Raw genomic sequence first — 23,740 nt, 5'->3', positions numbered from 1 at the left:
CACTAATCGGCTTCTTGTGGGCTAAGTCCTGTATAACACAAAATGTTGGAAAGAAAATGACTGCACAATTCATTGTAATTATTAGTTTACTAACTGATATCATATTACAGCGAAAGTCTGGAACACAATACATTTGATAATTCAAGACCTATCGATAAGGTCACTGATCCTTGAGATTTCACTAGCACTGTTGTGCCATTAGGATGCCGCATAGGTTTGGTATCACAGGCGGTGTTTGTTGTCATGGACTCATGATAAGTCATGTGGTCCAATGCACCACTGTCAAGAATCCAAGTGATTGTATTATCAAATATAGTTTGAAGATCAGAGGCCCTATCAGAAAAATTGTCCAAACCATGACATTTATATGCATTCAGAAGGTCTATCAGTTGTTGATATTGTTCTGGCGTAAGACATGCAAGAGAGGATAGGGCAGTCTCAGCGAACACATTTTGTGCTGAGGAAGATGTTTGAGAATCTTGTTTCTTGTTACTGGGTGATTCCCAATCAGGGGGATATCCTACTAATTCATAACATCGATATTTGGTGTGGCCATTGCGTTTACAGTGGTCACACTTCAATTTTGGCTGACTTGAGTTGCATGGAGCTTATGGATTTGATGTAACACCACCAATATAGAAGGTTTCCACTTCGACCTAGGAAGATCGCTAATTAACAAAGATTTGGTGTCGCCCTTCTTGCATTACCAAAGCATATGCCCAATTGACTCTAGACAATGGATCCATGCTTAGGACGTTTAAACGAATTGTATTGTAACAATCATTCAAACCAAGAAGGAATTGATATACCTTTTCAAGTTCCTTTTGGATGAAAATTTCTTTCACAACTCTGCATGTGCAATTGCTACAGGTACAATTTGGGATGGGAACATATACAAATAATTCATGCCACAATGATTTCAATCTAGTGAAATAGGCTAATACAAACAGATTTTCTTGTCTGATCAGGGCCAGTTCGCACCAGAGATGAAAGATCTGCGGTTGCGAGAATCTGTCTTCAAGATCTCGCCAAATATCAACTGTAGACTCCACATACACTATGCTCTTGTGTAAGTCTCAAGCAAGTGAATTAAACAACGAGACAGTGACCATTGAGTTGCATTTTATCCATGCAAATAGCTCTGGTGAAGTTTTATTCGGTTTCTTGATGGATTTATTGACAAAACCGAGCTTATTCTCTGTTAGAAAGCATTCATTGTCCTCTTCCAACTTGAATAGTTGTCTCCATTGAGAAGAAACGAGGTCAATACGGCTCCTAGATGGTCATATGAATGGATGAAGTATGACAATTTTGGATCATAAAGGATGTCAAGGCTACCAGTTGCCATGGATTCCGGTGAGAGATTGTCGACAAATACAAGACTTCAACTTTCTTGGAGGTTGATCTAAAGTAAAATAGGTGCGATGAATTCTGGACACCAACGTAGAGTGCGATGAGTTCTTGACACTAAAACAGGTACGAGTAGTTCTTTGGCACCAACGTGCGGTGAAGAATTCTCAAAGGCGCGATAAAGACAATTGCGATGAGTATTCGCTCTGATACCATGTAAAATGGTACAGAGAAATATTGAGAATGGAAAAATTGTATCTAGGTTGACATTCATGTTAAATATTTATAAGTGTACATCTTCGACTAACAACTGTCTTAACAACTATCTGATTGAATGACAGTTGTCTAACAGAATCTGTTAGACAGCTAAGAGATGTTTATTCAGTTTTGGGTGTGCTTGGTGGGAGCCGAGAGGTGTGTTTCCATGGAAACAACTTCAGATTCATGGGGTTTTGCTGATCACAGAAGAAGATAATGCTGCCAATCTATACAAATACAAACAAGTGTAGCAGAAAAAAAAGGCACAAAAATTTCTCTAACATGATAACTAGTTGTTGTAGGATCTCCCCAATCATTTCCATGGTTGTTGGTTTTCTTGTTATTACGTCTTTTGTTGGTCCCATCGTCTTGGTATCGTTTTCATCTGAAGCAAAAGGGCGGCTTCCAGCAAATCAGACTTTCCGACAAGGGGATGGTTGCAGAAGTTGAAGACGATGATGGGCAATCAATAAGCCTGTTGTCTAGACAATATAAATTTTCTTTCATTTCCTTTTTCCCCCTTATGGGACTTTCTTTCTTGCTTGTTTTGTCTAAAAAGGTTTGCTTATTTTTTGTTTGTTCTATGGAGAAGACAATGAACTTTAATGAAGAAAAAAGAAAAAGGTAAAGTAAATTATAAAAGTGTAGTTTGGGCATTTAGAAATTTTAAACAACCACATAAATTTTTTTTTTTGGAGTTAACCGACATCAGGCTAACAGAGGGGGTCTTTGTCGCAAATTAAAGTACAAGGGGTCTTTGCCACTAACCCCATAGGCCATAGTGCATTGGGGTCTCTGTAATTTATCCAATATTAAATCCAGCCAAAAATCTACAAGGATTTTTTATAACAACCAAGATGACTTCAATATTATATTTAGAAAACTAATCAAATTATAAACCATTCAAATAAATAAGAAAAAAATTAGCTTGGGGATTAAAAATTTTAAATAGCTAAATAAGAACCTTTTCCAAGTAAACCGATGGAACTCTAATAGAGGGGGTATTTATCACTAAAGCTCACTATGGAAGGAGTACAAATACAAATGTGTAGAATGAAAAGCCTTATATTTTGTATTATTTGGTATGTATCTATATTCTACATATTTGTATATATACTTTTTCCAAACTGAGACTAAGTGAAAGTTCATGAGGATATTTATCCCAAATGAAAGTATGGGATAATTGCCACTAACCCCATTGTAAAGGGGAGTCTTTGTGGTAAATTGAAAGTACATGGGTAATTAATTATAAATAACAGTCTAATGCCACAATATGAGATCGGATCTTCTCCCAACACAATATGCCTTACACCGACCTCACAGCATGTTTCAGCCCTACATTGAAAACATCAGTGTGAATAAAAATTTACGATATCAGCATGGCTGTAATGTACTATAAGGTCAGTGCAAGATGCAGTATATAACTAGTTTGACCAATCAAAACTCACCAATAACACCTGATTCCTACACATTCATGATTTTAGTTTATTGGCAAGTTGTTTTTGGGATATCATATCTTTTCCATATAATAGTCGAACCCTTCCTATAAATATTTTTCAGAAAGGACTTAAACCTCCCCCATTGATGATTTCATTAGACAAATATTATACTCTTTTAACCATCTGTTATGAATCGTTTACATGTGTGGCATCAAAAATCCCAATTATACCCTTGGTCAAATGATTCGGTTGATCCCTTTTCTCTCTTCATAATTTTTTCTACCCCCCCCCCCCCCTCTTTCTCCCTGTATCATCTGTATTGTAGTCCTCAGGAAATAGAACCCAGGCTCCTCTGTATCATCTGTATTGTTAGTACAACACATCCTCCATATTCCAATGAGTTTCCTGATAAAAAGTTGAAAACAAAAGGAACTTATCAGTGGATCAAGCACCGAATGCTCAAACGGTTCTCATTAATTAGAAACCGAGTCTCATGGTCTCTCCATATTCACAAACCAACAATAAAAATAAGCACAAAATGAACTTCACACTTTATGTTTCACCTTGTTTAGAAAAAGCCCTTCGCATCTCCCTTTTGCTAATGTCAGGATTCAATATTCAAGATCTACAAGAAAGGCTTTGAGCACAAATCAAAGGTGAATGGTGAGACGGAATTATTTTTATTAGTTACATGAACATTTTTGAATCGGCTTTTCACATGTTTTGAAAATTTAAAGAATGCTTAAGGGTAAAGAAGTCTTTTTATTGGTCCCGCGAAATATGACGGTGTGTTTTTCTGCCATGGGAGGTTTAAGTCCTTAAAAGAAAATGAGGGGAGGTTTTAGTATTTAGAAGAAACCTCAGGGGAGGTTTAAATCTTTTACCCAAAAAAATCAAGAGCATGAGCTACGCTGTCTCTGTAGTCTGTATGGTTTGGTATCACTGTTGATACCAAAATTATCGGCCGGCCGTCGTGGTGGGGTTTGCTATGGTTTCTTCGTGTCCGACGTAAACAATGACAAGAAGGGAAAGCATCATACTACATCTTTGCTCCGGTGAGTCCAGTATTAACGGTTTTCTTCTTCCAGTTCGAATTCTTTCTACTGTTACTAGTAGCTATCTTTATCTACAATCTTTTTCTATCAGCAATATTTCAAGTAGCTTAGCTCCTGGTATATCGAGTCATACTCAGTTCGAGAATCTAGTGAAAATTAAGTGTAAATCGGGATCCATTAGCCTTGATGATGCAATGGGTTTCTTCAATCGCATGATTCAAATGCGACCCACGCCTTCGGTTTTTGCTTTTAATCATATATTAGCGGCCATCGCCAAGATGAAACAGTACCCCTCTGTGCTCTCTCTGTATAAGAAGTTGGGCTACTGTCAAATCCAACCTGATGCATGTACGCTCAATATCTTAGTTAATTGTTTCTGTCACTTGAATCGGGTGGACTTCGGCTTCTCCGTCTTCGGGAACATCTTGAAACGTGGGTATGGGCCAGGTTTTGTAATAATAAATACTCTGATCAAGGGGCTAGTGATGGAGGATAAAGTAGTGGAGGCCATGGAGATGATAAAGAAACTAGAGGACAATGGATACGCATGTGATGAAGTTACCTATGGGATAATAGTTAATGGACTCTGCAAAACAGGACGAACTAGCGTGGCTCTTAAGTTGCTTAGGAAGATGGAAGGAAAGGAGAATTTCAAGGTTGATGCTATAACATATAACACGATCATTGATGGTCTCTGCAAGGACAGACTAGCGGATGAAGGTCTTCAGCTTTTCTCAGAAATGATTGCTAAAGGAATTCTGCCAAATGTCATAACTTACAACTGTCTAATTCATGGCCTGTGCAATTTAGACCAGTGGGAAGAAGCTGGGAAAATTTTCAAAGGCATGATGGATCGTGGGATCTCACCAAATACAAGAACCTTTAACATCTTAATAAAGGCTCATTGCAAGAAAGGGGACATCAAAGAAGCAGGAGCACTAATGAAGGTCATGATTCAAAGAGGTCAGAAACCTAATGTCATCACTTACACTTGTTTAGTTCATGGCTTGTGCAATTCTGGCCAGTTGGAAGAAGCTACAATGTTGTTTAGTGAAATGGTTGAGCAGGGAATCTCGCCAGATGTTATTATATTTACCACGATGGTGGATGCTCTGTGCAAAGAGGGGATGATTAACAAAGCATATCAACTGTTAGACGTTATGATTCAAAGAGGTATTAGACCTGATAATGTTACTTATAATTCTTTGATTCATGGATTGTGCAGTGCAGGTCAATGGAAAGAAGCTACAAGAATATTAAATGAAATGGTTGGGCAGGGAGTCTCGCCTAATGTTGTTACCTTTAACGTGCTGATAGATGGTCTTTGCAAAGAAGGGATGACTAGAAAAGCATGTGAGCTGTTAGACATAATGATCCAAAGAAGTGTTAAGCCTAATAGATTCACTTACAATTCTCTAATTCATGGTTTATGCAATTCAGGTCAACGGAAAGAAGCTGTGAGGTTACTAAATGAAATGGTTCTACAAGGAACCTTGCCAGATGTAGTTACTTTTAACACACTAGTTGATGATCTTTCCAAGGAAGGGATGGCTAGAGAAGCACATGAGCTATTAGAACTAATGATTCAAAGAGGTGAAAAACCCAATACAACCACATACAATGCATTGATGGATGGATACTGCTTGCAAGGACAAATGGAGGAGGCAAGGGAAGTCTTTGTTTCAATGTGTAATAGGGGTTGCCAGCCTGATGTAGTTACTTACAATATTTTAATCAATGGGCATTGCAAGAATCGAAAGATAGATGAAGGCATGAAGCTTTTCAGAGAAATGACCCTCAGGGGAGTGATGCCAAACACTACTACATATAACTCTCTTATAGCTGGGTTATGCCATGCAGGAAGAATTGTGTCTGCACAAGAACTCTTCAGTGAGATGCAGGTTTGTGGGCAGAACCCGTGTTTATATACATATTCAATATTAATGGATGGATTGTGCAATAACAACTGTCTTGTTGAAGCAATAAAGTTATTTCATGAGATGGAAACTAAGGGGTTGATTCCTGACATTGTTATTTACACCATTCTTATTGATGGATTATGCAAAGCTGGTAAGCTTGAAGATGCAAGAGAACTTTTTGGTACTATCACTTCCAAAGGGTTAGAACCTAATGTTATGACGTATAATACAATGATTAATGGCTTTTGTAGAGAAGGTCTTTTCAAGGAAGCGGAGGATTTATTATTGAAAATGGAAAGAAGTGGTTATGCACCAGATGATGTCACTTTGAACACTATGGTTCGAGGCTTTATCCGAGTGAATGAAACGAGTAAGACATTATAGCTTCTTGATTCCATGGTTGAGAGAAGTTAAAAACCCAATGTACATACCACAACTATGACAGTTGGTTGCAAGGTAACAACTGGCTGGTGCTGGTTGTAGTGGAGACTTGGGATTGAATCCCTCCCTGACCAGGGTTGGGGAATGGGCTACCCCTCCCCCGACAATGTATAATTTGAGATATTCTGTAAATATTTTCCTAATGACAAAACCATGGGATGTGTCCGAGCTATGTTGGTAAGCACCAATTCTGATCCGTTATTTTTAATTTCTTTTCACTTTTATATCCTTCATAATTTGCTTAATTCGTAGTTGTCACTGCTGGCATGTGCTCAAAGCTCATCTCTATATCCATACTCTATATGAATCCATATTGATGGATGACTTGTGCGACAAGTTTGTCAGAGACATTAAAAATTTTAAATGTTTCATGAGATGGACTCATTCATGAATGTGCAAAGGAACTTCTGAGTACCATCTCTACCAAAGGGTTAGAACCTAGTGTTTAGACATGTAGTGCAACAATAAATGTCCCACACAAAGAAGGTTTGTGAAGGAAACCTAAAATTCAATGCTAAAAATTATAGAGAAGGATTATGCAGAAAACAGTATTTTCAATATTTTTTGGACAGAAAAATTTCTTTGAAAAAAGGCTGCAAATGTGTATTGAAATTCGTGTTTAGTCTCAAAATGGATGCAAAGCTTGCTTCCAAGATATGGATACAAACTTTGCACCGTCACATGATTGATGTAAATACGCCAATGACTTAAAAACATTTTCTATTGGATTTCTTTTTATTCTTATTGTTATTTCACTTGTCCAAACAAATGCTGGGAAACTGCAACCACATTTGCTCCCTGTAACAAACAAACAAGATGAGTACAAACATTAATGCATGGATGAACCAGATTTGAACTCTAGGTTTTCACACCCATTTGCATTTAATGTAATACATCAGTGTTTTGCACCACAAACAAACAAAGTCTAAGGAGTGAAAAAGGCAATAATGCTCCTTCACATTATGCTTGAGAGAGTTTCTCACCTGATGCATATACCACAATTATCATTAGTTAATCTACTGACTGTTGATGACCAGACTCTAGAGATAGTGGAAACTTGAAATAGCCAATTTGTGTTTTCCTAATGGCAATGGAGATAGTGATGTGGCTGATATTTAGTTGGTGATCACAAATTCTAATCTTGCTGTCATTTCAGTTGTCCAAACAAAGGATTGGGAAAATGTACCCACATTTGCTCCCTACAACAAATAAACGAGTGCAAACGCCAAATCATGGCTGAACCAGATTTTCACTCATGGTTTTCACACCCATTTGCATTTACTACGGTATATCAGTGTTTTGCATCACAACAAACATAGACAAAGGAGTGGAAAAGGCAATAATGCACCTTCATATTATGCTTGCTAGAGTTTCTCACCTGATGCATGTACTACAACTATGATAGTCCAACCGACTGTAGATGCTTGGATGGTGGAAACTGAAAACTTGAAATATTCCGTCTGTGTTTTCCTAATATATAATGATGTGATTGATGCTTAGTTGGTGATCACAAATTCTGATCTTTCCTTTTCTGAGTTGTTTTGATAATCATTCTAATCATTCTCGGGGCAATGTATTAAGGATTCTTATGGATGTGTTAGGTAGCATTAAGGATCATTATGGATGTGTTTGGTGAAAAATATATCTTGTCACATCATATGTGCATCACATTGACTAGAAAAAGAGTACTCATCATTGATATGTCAAATTTGACATTTGAGGCAGAAACAACAATTTGTATTGATCAACCAATTGGTAACAAGCAAAACCTATATCAACAAGAAACTCATTGCCAACATGAGACATCCATAATTGAGTCATTGCCATGTGGATGACTACATTGACTAGATACCTCTCCTTCTAATTTAATCAAGGGCAAATATCTAAAAACCCAATATTACCCTCTTATGTTCGAAAATTCTGGAGCTGCTTGGAGATCTCCCACCTCTCTCCGTTGACCGGTCAATCCAGCATTTTAGGGGTTGCAGGGGTTTCAGGGTCCAATGTAATGGCATGGCCTTCATGAAGAAGGTCTTGAGATGGACAATCAGAAATAGAGGTAGTTTAATATAATAGTTAAACAGTAGGGGTATAGTTAGTCAATTAGCTAAACCATAAGGGTATTTTAAGATATTTGCCCTTTAATAAATATATTGTTGATCAGTGCGGTTTAATGCACATATGTATATATGCGATTATAGATGGCCATTCATCACATTTCTAATTCATTGTCAGAGAGCCACCCACAGGGGCCCAAATAAGAAAATGAACTTCCAGTCGATGGAGAAGTTTCATAATTGGACATTAGGAATTGCAACATCATGTCCAGATCCACAATAACTTATGCAAGTCATTTTACAAAAGTATATTCTGCTAGTGTTGCATGGGCACCCCACCTTTGGGGGGAACATGTGAATCAATGCATATTTATTGGACACAGCTATAATGTAAATCGGATGGATTTATGGAAATGCCTGCCATGCTGACTCTCCAAAATTATGAATCCTCACTTTGAACACCTCTGTATTACGGCAGTCCAGGGCAATTCCGATTTCGAGTTCTGCACCATTTTATGTGAAGATACGAAAATGTTGTTCAAAACCTTGCATTTCAATGAGAAACTCCATACTGTCCCTATCTCATAGAGAACCAAAGAACATGTATGTTAAAATTGTGGATTTCATCATGATAGACATAATAAACATTTTAACTAGTCCTTTGTCACTCAGTTTTTCCATTCTGCTTTTCTTTTTGTCCATTTAGAAAAAAGAAGAAAATGCAACGCATTTCCGGACAGTCACCATCTGAATCATGCTGATAATCGGTTTGCTAACATCTGTACAATGGAAGTATTTGGTGAGAACCCCCTCTCAACCATTTTATGAAGTAGCTGCATTGCTTTCTGGTTCTCTTTCTTTTGAAGAAATACATGGACTATAGTATTGAAGGTGGTCTGATCAGGTGGGCAACCCTTCTCCTCCATGTCAGTAAGCATTTTACTAGCTTCATCCAACAGCCCTTCTTTACAGAGCCCATCAATCATTATATTGTATGTTCTAGCTTTAGCCTCCAATCCCAATTCAAATAAGCTGTAAAATATTTTCCTTGCATCCTCAAATTCACCACATTTGCACAAGCCACTAATAAGGATGTTATAAGTTATTATACCAGGTTTTAATTGAGAGCTTTTAATCTCATCAAATAAAGCAACTGCCTCAGCGGGACAATGGCTCTTGAATAGCCCATTCAACATCGTATTGTATGTAACGAGATCAGGACATATGCCTTGATCTTTCATCTCAGTGAAGAACTTTTGAGCAGACACAAGTTTGCCCACCTTGCAGAACCCACTTATAAGAGTGCAGTAAGTAAAAACATTAGGCATCAATCCTTTTTGACTCATTTCTTTGAAAACCTGCATGGCATTATTCATCCGCCTTTTCTTGCAATAGCCATTGATCAAGATATTGTAAGTTCTGACATTTGGGTTACATCTTCCACTCAAAGATGTAAAGACTTCTTTTGCCTCATCCATTTGACCGACTAAACAGTACCCATCAATCAAAGAATTGTATGTGACTATATCAGGCTCCAAACCTCTTTGGATCATTACATCTAACAGTTCGTGTGCGTCTCTGGTCATCCCTTCTTTGCAGAGACCATCCACCAATGTACTTGATGTAAACACATCTGGTGAGATCTGTCGTTCCATCATTTCACTGAACAATCTTTTGGCTTCTTTCCACTGTCCTGAATTGAATAGCCCACGAATCAAAGAGTTGTAAGTAAAAACATTCGGTTCCCCATATTTGTGATGCATTGCTTTTTCTAACAAGGAAACTGCTTCTACAGTCCTTCCTTCTTTGCAAAGACCATCCACTAGTGTCTCAAAGGCTACGCCATCTGGGGTGATTCCCTGATTCACCATCTCATTCAAAAAGTCTGCAACTAATTTCCACTGGCCAGTATTGCAAAGTGTACGAATCACAGAAGTGTACACGACAACATCTAGTGAGATGCCTTTCTCGATCATTTCGGACAAGAGTTCTCTTGCTTTTTCTACCAGTCCCTCTCTGCAGAAACCGTCGATGATTGTAGCATACATAACTAAGTTAGGTTCATATCCATCCTTCTGTCCCACTCGTCTGAGCAATTCGAGAGCCTCACCAGTGTTTCCGGTCTTGCAAAGTCCATTGAGTATCACCCCGTAGGTGATCTCAGTACATGGATACCCCTCCTTCGCTATTTTATTAAACAATCCCATTGCAGGGCCAATTTCATGCTTGGCAAAAAGGCCCTTGATGAGAGTGTTAAATGTTGCAATATTTGGCTCATGCCCACGTTTCATGATGCTTCCCAGGACAGAGAGACCGTAATCCACGCGATTCAAGTGGCAGAAACAATTGATTAGGATGGTGAGCGTATAAACATTGGGCCGGAGTGGCAACGAATTCATCTCTTTGTACAAAGAAATAACAGTTGAATAATGTTTCAGTCTTGCAAGTTCTCTCAGAACTTGATTGAAAGACCATATTGATGGCAAGGGTTGCATTCGGACCATCCTATCAAATAAACCCAATGCTTCCTCAGGAGTAATGGAGCCAGACGTGCACCTCTTTCTCAGAAAACCTTCCGACAACTTGTTCGAGTTTTGTTTTTCAACAGTTTTAGTAGTAGGAACAACATTGACAGTAGAGGAAAAGTGAGACAGAGTTGCGCGAAGCGCAGATATAGAACAAAGAGGTCGGAGGAAAAGCTTAGCCATTTGGTTCTGATGAACAGCATGAGCAGCGAAGCAGCACTAAGAACGTCTTCTCCTACACAATCAAATACCGGGAGGCCGAAGTGTTGCTTCTTGTGAGGAACTCGTCGCAGGCCGGCTGCCTGGGTGACGTTGGGACTTGTGAGACGAGACCAGTCCGTTGGAAGAAGCTCGAGCTAAATAGGGCTGGGGATGTGATGCCATGAGCGGGAATTATTGCTGGATCCCCGGTAGGAAACGCACCTTCGAGCATCAGATATCGAATGGGCTACATGAAGTCCTTTACTGCTCAGATATTTGTTTCTCTAATTATTTATCTACCCACTGAGAAGTCGACCCCCTCCTTGTACAAAATCTTCGTATGAGGTTCGAGTTTGGCTCGCTAAGGTTGTATAAGATTCGACTTCTCGAATTCGATTTGAAAAAAAAAAGTTTTATAAAAATAAAAAATTATATATAAAAATTATTTTTATTTGATATTTAAAAAATTAAGAATTATAATATTTTTATTATATATATTATTTTCTATAATTTTATTATATATATATTGAAGCTCAAGCTCGATTGAAATAGAGATGAATCGAGCTTTTCACAAACTAACAGCTTGTGAAAAACTGGGCTCATTAACACCCTTAATTATGGCTCACTCAAAATAAGCTCATATACCTCAATAATTGAGCATGGAGGCTTTGAATGGCTTTGACGTCTCTAAAATCACATAAATTTCTTATAAGGTATTAATTAGACCATATTAAACAATATGACACTAACTTCATAAATTTTGTTAGTTTATTACACCTCTTTCTCGAAACAAGCCCCTATACCTTAATAATTGAGCATAGAGTCTTCAAATGTCTTGAAGATCTCTGAAATCATACAGAGGTTTCAAATTTCTTATACGGTATTAATCAGACCGTATTAAACAATATCACGCCAAGTCCATAATCCTTGATAGTTTGTTGTCTTTCTTGCTTACAACAAGCCCCTATACTCCAATATATTATACATGGAGGCTTTGATTGTCTTCGAAGATCTCTGAAATCTCATATAAGTTTCTTGTTCAAGCAACCATTTATGAAATTTTACATGTTCAAAACCTTCCACCCTAAAAGTTTAAAACCCATTCAAAAAATAAGTTTCACCCTATTTAAATCCATTCACCCAAGAAGCTAGAGAGAGAGAGTAATCAGTCTATATCTTCCATATGAAGAATAAAGGATATATGACTTGCCAAAAACCTTCTTTTCTACCACCGTCCTTCAAGTTTTCTTCCACTGCCCACTCTAAATTCTATTTAGTTTTCTACCCATTGAGATGCTCTCTTCATTGTTCTTCATCTCCAAAACACAGAGAGAAAAGACAAAAAATAGAGACGACTTGTCGAAAAATGCTTTTTTTTTCAGTATTTTTGTTTAAAAAAATGAGTAACGAGAGTATTAACCTACCTCCTGTAAAAGAGCAACATGTTACAACGCAGATGGAAGTTCAGCTCGCGTTGTAACAACAAAATGTGTAACCCATCCGGCCATCCGGTCTGCAAGCTTCATGAAGTACCGCCCCGCTAATATGCATATACCCGTTTGGGACTTGGGAGGGAGCCCGGATCTGCTCCTCACAAAAACGCGCCTCACTATGACCTCACAGTCTGTCCTGGCTGAACGTCGGAAACATCTCCTATACATTCATGGGAGATTCAGCTATACACGGTGGGATGTGGCTATGAGATCGGTGTGAAGCGCGCTCTATGAGAAGCATATCCCAATGGTTGAGCTGAAAATCCAGCTAAGCTGGTTCGTTTGGGACTTGACAGGGCTTCAACGCAGCGGCTTCTGGCTTTGCAAGGTGGGCCCAATATGGAAAATATAGAAGCCATATATGGCGAAAAAAACGGAAAGCCATATTTGGTGATGACAGCCATCAAGAACGCTTCTTTGAAGGTTTTATTCTCTTAACAGGATTTTCAAGTTCAGCTGGTACCCCAGAAGTGCAAATTCTGCTGCCCACGCTGCTTCTGCTTTGGGGCTAAAAAGTAGCTTTCAGGCAGCCCCTCTGATGCTATCTGAACTTTTGTGCGCTGGTTCTGATCCTCGTGCTTCTAGTAGCTAGTTGCTTGGTTTTTGTTTCTTCTAGTTTCTTTTCTAGTTGCCACTGTTAGTGGTGTTCCTGTTTTTCTGTAGTCGTTCTCTTTTTCATGATGGAATGAACTTCCTGTTTTCCAAAAAAAAAACACTAAATTTATCTGAAGTAAACGATTCTCTATGAGCATAGTTGCTTATCAAAGCGGCTCATTCAGTGCAGCTAAATCAAAGCTGAAGCCCCCGGCAAAGAATTCGGATTTGCTCCTTATAGAGCGCGCCTCACACCAACTTCACACTGCAGTGCAGTCGTGCAGGAATATCTTCCCATGAATTATAACATCAAATATAAGAGATGTTCTCAAAGCACGGATGGGATGCGCTGAGGTTGGTGTGAGGCATGCTAATGAGCACATGTCACACTATGTCAGTGCTGTCTGTGCTCATGAACTTCAGTTATTCCCAGTTCCAACATGCTCTGCTGTTATGCTCTTTCACCAAACATCACCAGTTCCAATCATGGAGCACATCTCAGTACCTGTCAAAATATATCTTCCCCAGTCCAACCTCCCATATTAACATAAATAATGAATGATGCATATATAGAACACTATTCTGCTACTGTAGAAGTTATCAATACATAAACCTTTGTTAGTCTAGTCAAGCTAACTAGTAACAATAGATCTGAAACCATTGACCATTATCAGACCATGCAAGTACTAAATTGCCTCTCGACAAGGAATTATCAAGATTAATATTTCATCAAGGTTTTAAAAACTGACCTGGAACTGGAACCATTCTGGTCACTGGTTTCCGGGTCAACGGTCGACCATCTGGTTTGAACAGACAGCCCATTCCAATGAAAAGAATAAAAACATCCAAAACCATTGAATGGATCGATGGTTTGACTGCCCGGGTCAGCGGGTCACTGACCAATTCAACAGTTTTTGGCCAGGGATCAGGTTTGGGGTAAAACGAAACCAGCTGCCTGAATGGTTCCCAGGCCGAATGGTCCAACCATCCGGGTTAACAGCAGTTCAAAAACATTACTATTTCATATTGGTAGAGCTTTAGGTAGGCATAGTTGAGTTGAGTTGAGTTGAGAGGTCATGGATTAAGCATTACTATTTGAGATTATCAAAACAGCTGCACCACCCAAACAAACCTCATTACTCCAGTCCCCAGAAGGAGAGGAATCCTCGTCATTCTCGTCTAGCAGCAATGCAGTTCCAGAAAGGCACTTGCATGGCCATGAATTTTTTAATATTCTAGTAGACATTTGGACTTGGATGTCAAACTAATCATGTATCCATTGTGTCTACAGACGGGTCAACACCTGATACTTTAGCATACATTAAAATATAGTTCAGAACTCAGACAAGTCATACAGGAATATCTTCTGTAGCATTGTTTTTTTCTAATGAAGATCACCTTGCTTATGGAGCATACGTGTCAGAAGACTGTAGCATGGAACCTAAACAACCATAGGCAACAAGAAGAATGACCATAAGAGTGAATGGAAAAGCTGCAACAGCAAGTACAACCAAGTAAATTTACAGGTCACAAGATTCTGGAACAGGATATCAAGTAATGTAGCATGCAACTTAATGGATAGGTTGAGAAATGTCATCATATATGCGATTTTCCCACCTAAGATGATACTCTGTATTATGACTTATTCTCTTCGATATAAAGATTGAGAAATGCCATCATATATGAATGCTTTGTATACCTCTATCTCTATGGTGGTTGTTTTCAGAGATTAGAAAAATCCACTTTGTGGGGGAAAAAAAAAAAAACCAAAGGTTAGGTTTGCATCCAGCCACCCCTCTCAAGAACGCAAGTTGACAGCTTAGCATCCAAAAACAATTCTCAACATATGAATGGTTATACCTAGTCTTCAGGCGTTATATTGAGACTCTTGCAAAGGCTGCACCTTTATCAATTTCAAGATATAAAATATGACCCTCAGAGAGATGAGTAGCTACACTCTGTGCAGAATGTTAACTTGGGTTTAGTTCATTTCCTTGTCCTTGGCAAGAACTTCTGGAGCATTTCTACATATCCATGATCTATGCCATCCACTTCAAGCAAGTTCACTATTAGTGATGTAACGTGTGAACTTGGTGAGAAACCCTTCTCAATCATTTCATTCAGAAGCTGCGTTGCTCTATGGGTCTCATTCTTCTCAAGAAAAGCCCCTACTATAATATTAAATGTGGATTCATCTGGCAGATAACCCTTCTCTTTCATTTCCAAGAACAATTCCTCTGCTTCTTTCAGCAATCCTTCTTTACAAAGGCCTTTAATCATTACATTGTATGTTATAGTATTAGGTGCCAATTCTTTGGTAAATATGTTGTGAAAATGTTCCTTGGCATCTTTAAACTTACCAGCTCCAAACATACCATCGATAATGATGTTGTGAGTTCTAACATCAGGTAGTACTGTGCTTCCTTCCATCAGATGGAGCAGCTTCATTGCCTCATCGAGATGATTGCTCTTGCACATACCATCCAACAAAATGTTGTAAGTGGATATCTCTAGATTATGACCATCATCCTGCAACTTGTTAAAGAGCTCTTGTGCATCTGTAATTCTCCCAACTAAGCACAACCCATTGATGAGAGTATTGTAAGTAACAATTGTGGGCTTCAATCCATGGCGATGCATGTCTTCTAGGAGCATCATGGCCTCATCTATCTTCTTAATCTTGCAAAACCCATTGATCAACACACTGTAGGTAACTGTATCAGCCTCATGCCCTCTATTCACCATGGAATCGAAGACTCCTATAGCAACATCCATTTGCCCTTGCAAACAGTATCCATCCATTAGTGAACTGTATGTGATTGTATTAGGCTCCTTATCTCTTTCAATCATTAATTCTAACAGGGAGTGTGCTTCTTTGACCTTCCCTTCTTTGCAAAGAGCATCAACAAGAATGCTAAAGGTCACTACATCTGGTTGAATTCCATGAGCCATCATGTCGTTACAAAATCTCGAAGCTTCTTCCCATCGGCCTAAATTGCATAAACCCTGAATTAGAGAACTGTAGGTGATAACATTTGGTAACATGCCTTTATCAATCATTTCCAAAAGCAGTTCAATCCCCTCATCTATTAATCTGTCTTTGCACAGACTATCAATAATTGTACTATACATGTTTACATTCGGCCTGCATTTCCCCTTTTCTTCCATCTCCATGAGCAACCCAAGAGCCATTCCTGTGTTCCCTGTTTTGCACAACCCATCAATTATTGTACCATACGTGACTTCACAACATGGGTATCCCTTCTCTACTACCTGGTTGAACAATTCCAAAGCTCCATCAATTCTATGCTCCACACATAGCCCCCTTATCAGAGTGTTGAAAGTTACAACACTTGGTTCAAAACCGCGTTTGAGAATGTTCCCCAGAAGGCTGAAGCCGAGATCCACCCGTTTCAAGTGACAGAAACAATTAATTACTGTGTTAAATGTACAAACATCACAACGGATTCCCATTGAACCCATTTCCTTATACAAGGAAACCACAGTGTAATGATGCTTCATTCTAGCTATTACCCCCAATATCTGGTTAAAAGGGAAAATTGATGGCAAGGGCTTCATTCGAACCATTTGATGGAACAAATCGAGGCACTCTTCAAGACTCATTGCATCCGATTTACATCGGTTTCTGATGGAAGCTTCGAATTTGCCTCTATCAGGAAAATCAACACTACACTCGCTTGTAGAGTGAGTCCGAGTTACTCCATGTAGATCCGTGGAGCGACGAATAACAGAGGATAGAAAGGAGGTACCGCTTTGAGTTGAAGTATCTCTTCTTGGTTTTGGAACTGCAGTTGCTGCGGCTCTTCTAAGCGCCATAGTAGAAGCTAACAGTGTTTCTTTGCGTTAAATAATGAGTCAACGACCATAGACTCTCGTAACGATTAATGACTACCAACCTCCAAGTGACCGCTCCGACCTCTGGAATTTTTTAGGAAATATAGAAAGAGTTCTTGAGGGTACGAAATCCGAGCTGCCTAGCTGGTAGTAGAACATGTATACGACCGAGAACCATTTTAAAATACAAAAATCTCTCTTGAAGTTTTTGACAATCATAAAAACATTCCCTGTAGTTTTATTTTAGCAAAACCTTCCCCTTATTTTTTAAAAAATCGACAAATACCTCATTTTCTTCGATGATCAAGATAGAAAATGTTAAACCGATAATCATTTTTTCAAAATACATATTTTATCCTTTTAAAATTAATTTGCATTGTTTTACTAAAATACCCCTTATCTACATATTATACTCTTTGCCCTCTTTCGTTATCCTAGCTTCAACTTTTTCTGTCTAAAGAGGAGCAACTCAAGAGGAACGAACCCAGGAGGAAAGAAGGCACAAGGGTTTTACCAGTATTTTAATGAACAAGGTTTCAGTCAGGTGGGTTCTCTATTTTCATTTTAATGCACAAGAGTTTTACCAGTATATAGTGTTTTTGTATATTTTTAACAATATTCTTTAAATGAGTCACTCAATTGTCCTAGTGCAACTATCTTAATCCTTTCCACTTCATGCGATGGGTTTGGCAAAAATTGATATACATGGCTTAAAAGAGAAATGGGTTTGAGGATTGAGAGAGAAAAAAAAAACAAGAGAAAGAAAAAAGGAAGAGAATGGGGTAAAGTAAAACTTAAATTTTATATAAAAATTTCAAGAAAATAAATGAATTTCCATGATAGAGATAGTTAAGTGTAGAATTTGACAACCTCTTTATTTATTAGTTAATTGAATAACCATTTCTAGTGGTCACAACCTCGGTTTTGACTCATTTAGCTGTGAGACCAAACAGACTATTGAAGAAATTACCCTGCTGCCACATGTTGAAGATGTTTGTTTAATGAAGGTGTCTTGTTTGGAAGATCATGATTGTGGGTGTTATGAAGAATTCGGTTCATCTTTCCATGGTGAAGTTGAAAAGAATCAACAGAGTGCAGAGACCTTTATTGAGAATTTTGATGAAGAGTATTGTGAAATTAGTGTAGGTAGCATGGTTCATACACCTGAAACTTTTTTCTCTTTCTTGTTGCAACTAATAACCTAGGCTCCATGGAAGATGGTTCTAATAGATGACCTAGATTTGGTTTTCTTTCAATTCTTTTAAGTGTTTTCCATGTACCAATTGACTATAATCTTTTTCATTTCATAGTGTTTTTTGGATGCTAATTGAGCTAATTTACATTTTCTTTCAGTTGTTGGAAAGAGTTGTTTCTTACTACTATTGACTATATACATTAGTTAGGAGATTATAAATTATAATTTTAGTTCAATATCCCTAGTTCCTCTCAAATACCCATAAACAGCTTGGCTTGATGAATTCCATGAATCCTCTCAACCAAACAACCACCAATTGCTAGGTGAAAAATACAAATAAGATCAACAAAAATAAGTTCCAATGTCATATATATGTTGAAGATTCTGATCCAACAAGAGAAAACAATGCACAAATATATAGTTTGATTGAATAAGTGTATTTGGAGCCAAGTGAAGAGTAGCTATTATGGAAACAACTATTAAATCACCAATGTATATGATTTTGTGTCAGAAAATAAAAATAACCGTGAAATCAACAAAAATAACATGATTTTACTATTATGGAAATTGAATTTGTTTTCAAAAATGATTTGTTTTGTACCTCTCTACCAACCCATACAAAGTTAATGTTTTGTTACTTTATTAGACCTAACAAAAAAATACACAAAATTATTCCTATTGCTGTTCTTTATCAATTCATTTAGATTTGTCAACCTATTGTTCCTTTATTAGTCCAAACAAGCAAGTGTTCAAAATGGTTGTGAATAGTGTAGTGCTTGACTGCTTGGCTGCTCTTGTCCTTACAAATTATCAACTTGATGATGAACTTGGGGTCTCATGAATCTGAAATACAATGACACCTCTTGAGGTTGTACATGTTCCTGTAATCAATATAAAGTCTTAAAGAACCAAATTTGTTCAAATATGTAAGAGGAAACCGAGGTTTGATTGCAGTAATATAATAGTATATGCAATTTGAGATGAAAAACCATTTATAAATTTGTTGGTTTAATACCTATAAAATAACATTTGGTCCTGTAACTTGGTGTTGAGTTTGGGGCCTCATGGCTTTGTTAGACCCTCTCTCACCGTTATTTACTCTTTCCACCTATAAATAAATACCCAATTATCATTGAGGAAACAATAAATTGAAAGTAAAATTAATGCACCTCATTACTTATATATTAATAGGACCTACAAATTATGTGATTGTGCAGATGACCCGCTCCCACATGCTGAACCAGAATTGCTTCCTTTGTTTGTTGGTGCTGACCCTTGACAACCTCTAACATTGTGTCCATATATTTTGCATCTATAACATTTAATTCTCCTATGTTAAAATAAATGTTTCCTTGTTGATGGCTCTTCATCTGGTGCCTTTATTCTAGCAAATCTTGGTCTTCCTAGTTGTCTCTTTAAATGTAGTGTTTCAATGGGATCCCAAGAACTTTCCAACCAATATTTTTGATCCAATAAGAGTAAATGATTGGTGCATAGGCTGTCAAATATTTCTCTCTTTTCTAGCATTCGTTGAAATAATCTTCAATTCATTCTTGCCTATGAATTGCCACGGCCAATGCATGCTATCAAGGAATTCACAAACTTGACAACTACAAGAAGAGTGTTGTAAGTAAACACTCTCCCATATGTCGTTATATTGCACCTTATACTCCAACTCTCCAAACTTAAAGACTTGGCAATTCCCTCAATTCAACAATTACACTAAGATGAATAAACAAGAAAACACAAAGAATCTGTAAATAATAATTGATAACCAATTAAATAAATGCTTAACAAGCCACTTTTGCTTCTCAACCAACCTAACAACTTTTGGTAAAAGAGTATTTGTGTCCTTGGATGCTACATCATGTCTAGATTTGATTTTAATCATCCACTTATGTTGTATGTACTCTAGGAGAGGAATAATAGCTTTAAACCTAACATCCATAACCATTTGTTAAATGACTCTAACATGTTATTTGTCAAATTGATGAGACCAAAACGAACCCTAATTTTATCCCCTAATATTCACTCTTTTACATTTATTTAGCACTTAAATGGATTCATTACTCTTGTATTTCGATTCAGGGCAATAAAGAAGGCAATTGGAAAAAAACAGGGCAAATCGGGTGATTTTGCACAGTTTCAGCAACAGTCAGTAATCTGGGCCTAACTCTCAATTCCGGACACCGAATTGAACAATTCAATAAGCATTAGAAAGATGAAAGGAAGGCCCACAACTTTTATGTTTTTGATTTTGACAGATTCGGCCCGCATCGAGTACGAAAACGAACCCAAAGTCAGAGCAAGTTCGCAGCCAGGCCCATTTCACAACTTAAGCCCAACTCGCAGAAGTACCTTGAAGCAGCCCAACTCGAATTCAAGAGTTAAGAGTTCGAATTTCGAATGTAATCTCCAAGGAGAGAGTTTTATCAGATCTAAAGTCTTGAATGTAATCCTAGAGAGATAAGAAGATTGAGATTAGAGCATTAGATAAGAGATAGGATATGATTAGTTCAAGATAAGATCAAAACTCCCTAAGGATAAGATGATCTCCTAGAAGGAGTTGGAAAACAGCCCTCTCCTTTGGCTATATAAAGAGGTGGGCGAACTAGCTCTAGCAATCACTCATTCCAAGATCCAAGAGATCATCAAGAAGACCAAGCAACTCAAAAAGATCAGTTCGGCCATGGAGAAGCAAAGCATGGAGATTGCGCAGATCATGAGCAGCTAAGCTTCTTTTTCTGGTTCAAGGGGGGAGGTTCGATTGTGTCATTGTGAGGTTCTGTAGTTAATTTATTTTCTTGCTTTTTAATTCAAGTATTCATTGATTCTTGTGCATATTTTTATTGGATGTTAATGTTAATTAGTCTGACAAACTAAATTAATGTTGATTTTCCTACTGCTATCCATGATTTCGGTGATCCGTAATTGTCACGAATAATGGTACAAGTAGCAATTAGGTTGATATCTTTTTGGGTCAATTGTTCGTGACAGCCTTTGACCAATGTTTTAACATGGTTCAACCTAAAAGAATCGATGGAACAAAATTCAGTAATTGCAACTATCTCAATTATTGTTATTTTGGTTTAAAACCGTTTTCACAAATCTTAATGCTATCATTGTTTAACATAGAATGCTATCGTACCCAGTTGAGTGGTGATAAGTGTTGATCGAATGCTGGGTTTGGTCAACTGAATTAGGAAAACACAAGGCTTATTATGGCTATCCTAATAAATCTAAAGTTAAATGCTTGAATTGCAAGAATGCTGAATTGTACCTAGGATCGATGGCCAATCGATTCAACCCGAACCCTTGAACCAGAATTCGGTAAGACTGATATTCTCTTGTTTGCTTAGTTTGTTATTCTTTTAATTTTAGTTATTTAATTTTCCCACACAATTACTTTATCCATTCGGCTAAGAAATTACTGATTTGCTCCCTGTGGGATTCGACCTAGAACCACTTTTACTGCAAATATTTTATTGTGGGACTAGTAATAATTTTGAGGGCTTCGACAAACCCATCACAAATCATTACTTTTGATATTAAGGTTAAAGGCATGTTGGGTCCATGTTTTTTAAGGAATGTCCTTTTCCTATTACCAGGTGGATTAGCTTAGGGCCGTCATCTTCAATAGTGTATTATTGAAATCTTGCATTGTGTATGCCTTTACAGCCTCCCAAAATACATTTCTTAGTGCAACATCCTTGTGTATTATTTTAAAATTAGAGTACAAGTAACAAACACAGAACTTATGCTTTGTATTGGGCATTCCATCCGGTACAACTTCAACAAGGTACTATTTAATCAATAAAAAAAGTATTAATAAATATGTAACCATATCTTCAACATAAAACAAAATTGAATAAATTAACACACTTACCTTTTACCGATTTGACATGAAGCACCATCCATGGCCACCAGCAGTATCAATAGCATCTTCTAATTACTATAGAAACCAAGTCTAACTAAGCCTACCTTCAACCTCAACAACAATAATTTCAACTAGAAAAATGCCATTATTGCCATCCAAATGAACAACAATGAGCAAAATTCACCCATATGGTCCCTTCAAGTGACAACCATCCAAACCCACCAATCTCCTACATCTAGCTAATGCTTCTCTTTTCATTGCATCATAACAGGCAAACACTCTTTGAAAGATGGGAGGTGAGTTAAGAGTGAGCTTATCCACACTTATTCTAGTGGTGCTTCCCGGGTTCTCTTTTAATATTGCTTCACAATAGTTTGGTAACTTAACCATCCATGCTTTGTTGGCACCCTTCAACTTGTTTCATTGCCTTTAACATTGTTGTATACCTTGCTCCTTGGAACTTCTACATCAAACCTTTGTCTCAATTCCATAATTATGGAATCTATCTTCCAAGTGGGATTTTGACACAACTTTTCTCCAATATTTTTAGCAACCTAGGTGTTAGTTGCTTGTTTGTTATGATATATATGTAAACAATTGTGCATAGTATTAAGTGTCTTAATTTAATAAGTGAGGCCATCTTGTAGTACTTAAGCATGTATATGCCATGGACAGTCTTCCCATGCACATTAAACTGTGACATGGGACTTTTGATTTTTTATGTACTTGATTTGAAACCCATATATAATAATGTGCTCTTTGAGAACATCCCTAAATTCTTTTACACTTGGAAAGCACATGCCCACTTGTAAATTAGGCACTTCAATATTGTATGGTGTTTCGGGTGCATGTCATGTATCATCATCATATGAATCTACTAGGCTCTTATATTCTGATAAAGGTCCATAATTTGGTAGGCCATTATCATCCTCTTCATTCATATCAACATCAAAAATAACATTACCCCCATCATTGACTTCATGTTCACTAAACTCATAATCAAACATTTCATCTTTAGGCTCCTCATTCGGCACATTTAGGTCAATGTCTTCAATTAACTTCAGGCTCCTCATTATCAACAAGGTGTCTAGTATGAGTTTCCATTTACTCAGATGGCTGAAAACAAGTACAGGTAAGTAACTAAACACAAAAATAATTTAGATGCATATAACGCAATTTTTTTTATTAAGGGATTACCATCCTTCCTAACAATTATCATCTTCTAAAAATATAAGTATTTTCTATCCATGAAATAAATAACACAATTATGAAAGGTTATGTGAAAAGTGTGAGCATTGTCTTCTGAGCACTGAAGTCGATTTGTCTCTAAACCATGCATTGTTGAAAAGGTTTTCCCACATTAACTTATTAGGGTTTTATTGTTCGACATTGGTATTAGCGTGAATAGAGAGCTACATGTTCAACCAAGTGGGGAACCGATTCCTATATTGTAAGGTAAAGTGTTTGTACAGGCACAAAAA

General features: G+C 37.5%; 2 protein-coding genes and 1 long non-coding RNA gene across 6 annotated transcripts; 2 read left to right on the top strand and 1 right to left on the bottom strand.

Moving 5' to 3' along the window:
* Positions 1-3,928: 3,928 nt before the first annotated feature.
* Positions 3,929-6,670, top strand: LOC148878965 (uncharacterized). 4 transcript variants are annotated; one of them, XM_088960313.1, is made up of 2 exons: positions 3,929-5,065; positions 5,333-6,670. In XM_088960313.1, the coding sequence occupies exons 1-2, from the start codon at positions 4,063-4,065 to the stop codon at positions 6,403-6,405; spliced, it is 2,076 nt and encodes a 691-aa protein (XP_088816439.1). In that variant the 5' UTR covers positions 3,929-4,062; the 3' UTR covers positions 6,406-6,670. The 4 variants fall into 4 exon arrangements, with proteins under 4 accessions (XP_088816439.1, XP_088816440.1, XP_088816437.1 ...); XM_088960314.1 differs by having other exon boundaries at positions 3,929-5,275; positions 5,543-6,670; XM_088960311.1 differs by having other exon boundaries at positions 3,929-5,455; positions 5,543-6,670.
* A 1,994-nt stretch (positions 6,671-8,664) lies between these two features.
* On the bottom strand, positions 8,665-17,377 carry LOC148878964 (uncharacterized). The gene is made up of 4 exons (XM_088973723.1): positions 15,324-17,377; positions 14,749-14,824; positions 14,465-14,567; positions 8,665-11,263 (listed from the first exon to the last, which is right to left on the bottom strand). The coding sequence occupies exons 1-4, from the start codon at positions 17,167-17,169 to the stop codon at positions 9,272-9,274; spliced, it is 4,017 nt and encodes a 1,338-aa protein (XP_088829849.1). The 5' UTR covers positions 17,170-17,377; the 3' UTR covers positions 8,665-9,271.
* A 241-nt stretch (positions 17,378-17,618) lies between these two features.
* Positions 17,619-21,290, top strand: LOC148878963 (uncharacterized). Its single transcript, XR_016105394.1, has 2 exons — positions 17,619-17,731; positions 20,471-21,290. It is a non-coding gene; the product is annotated as an uncharacterized LOC148878963 (long non-coding RNA).
* The last annotated feature ends 2,450 nt before the right edge of the window (positions 21,291-23,740 follow it).

The sequence above is a fragment of the Nelumbo lutea genome, chromosome 1, assembly GCF_056320005.1.
Source record: "Nelumbo lutea isolate HS-2025 chromosome 1, American lotus-T2T, whole genome shotgun sequence".
NCBI classification, from domain to species: domain Eukaryota; kingdom Viridiplantae; phylum Streptophyta; class Magnoliopsida; order Proteales; family Nelumbonaceae; genus Nelumbo; species Nelumbo lutea.
This window is presented reverse-complemented; position numbering and strand designations above follow the sequence as displayed.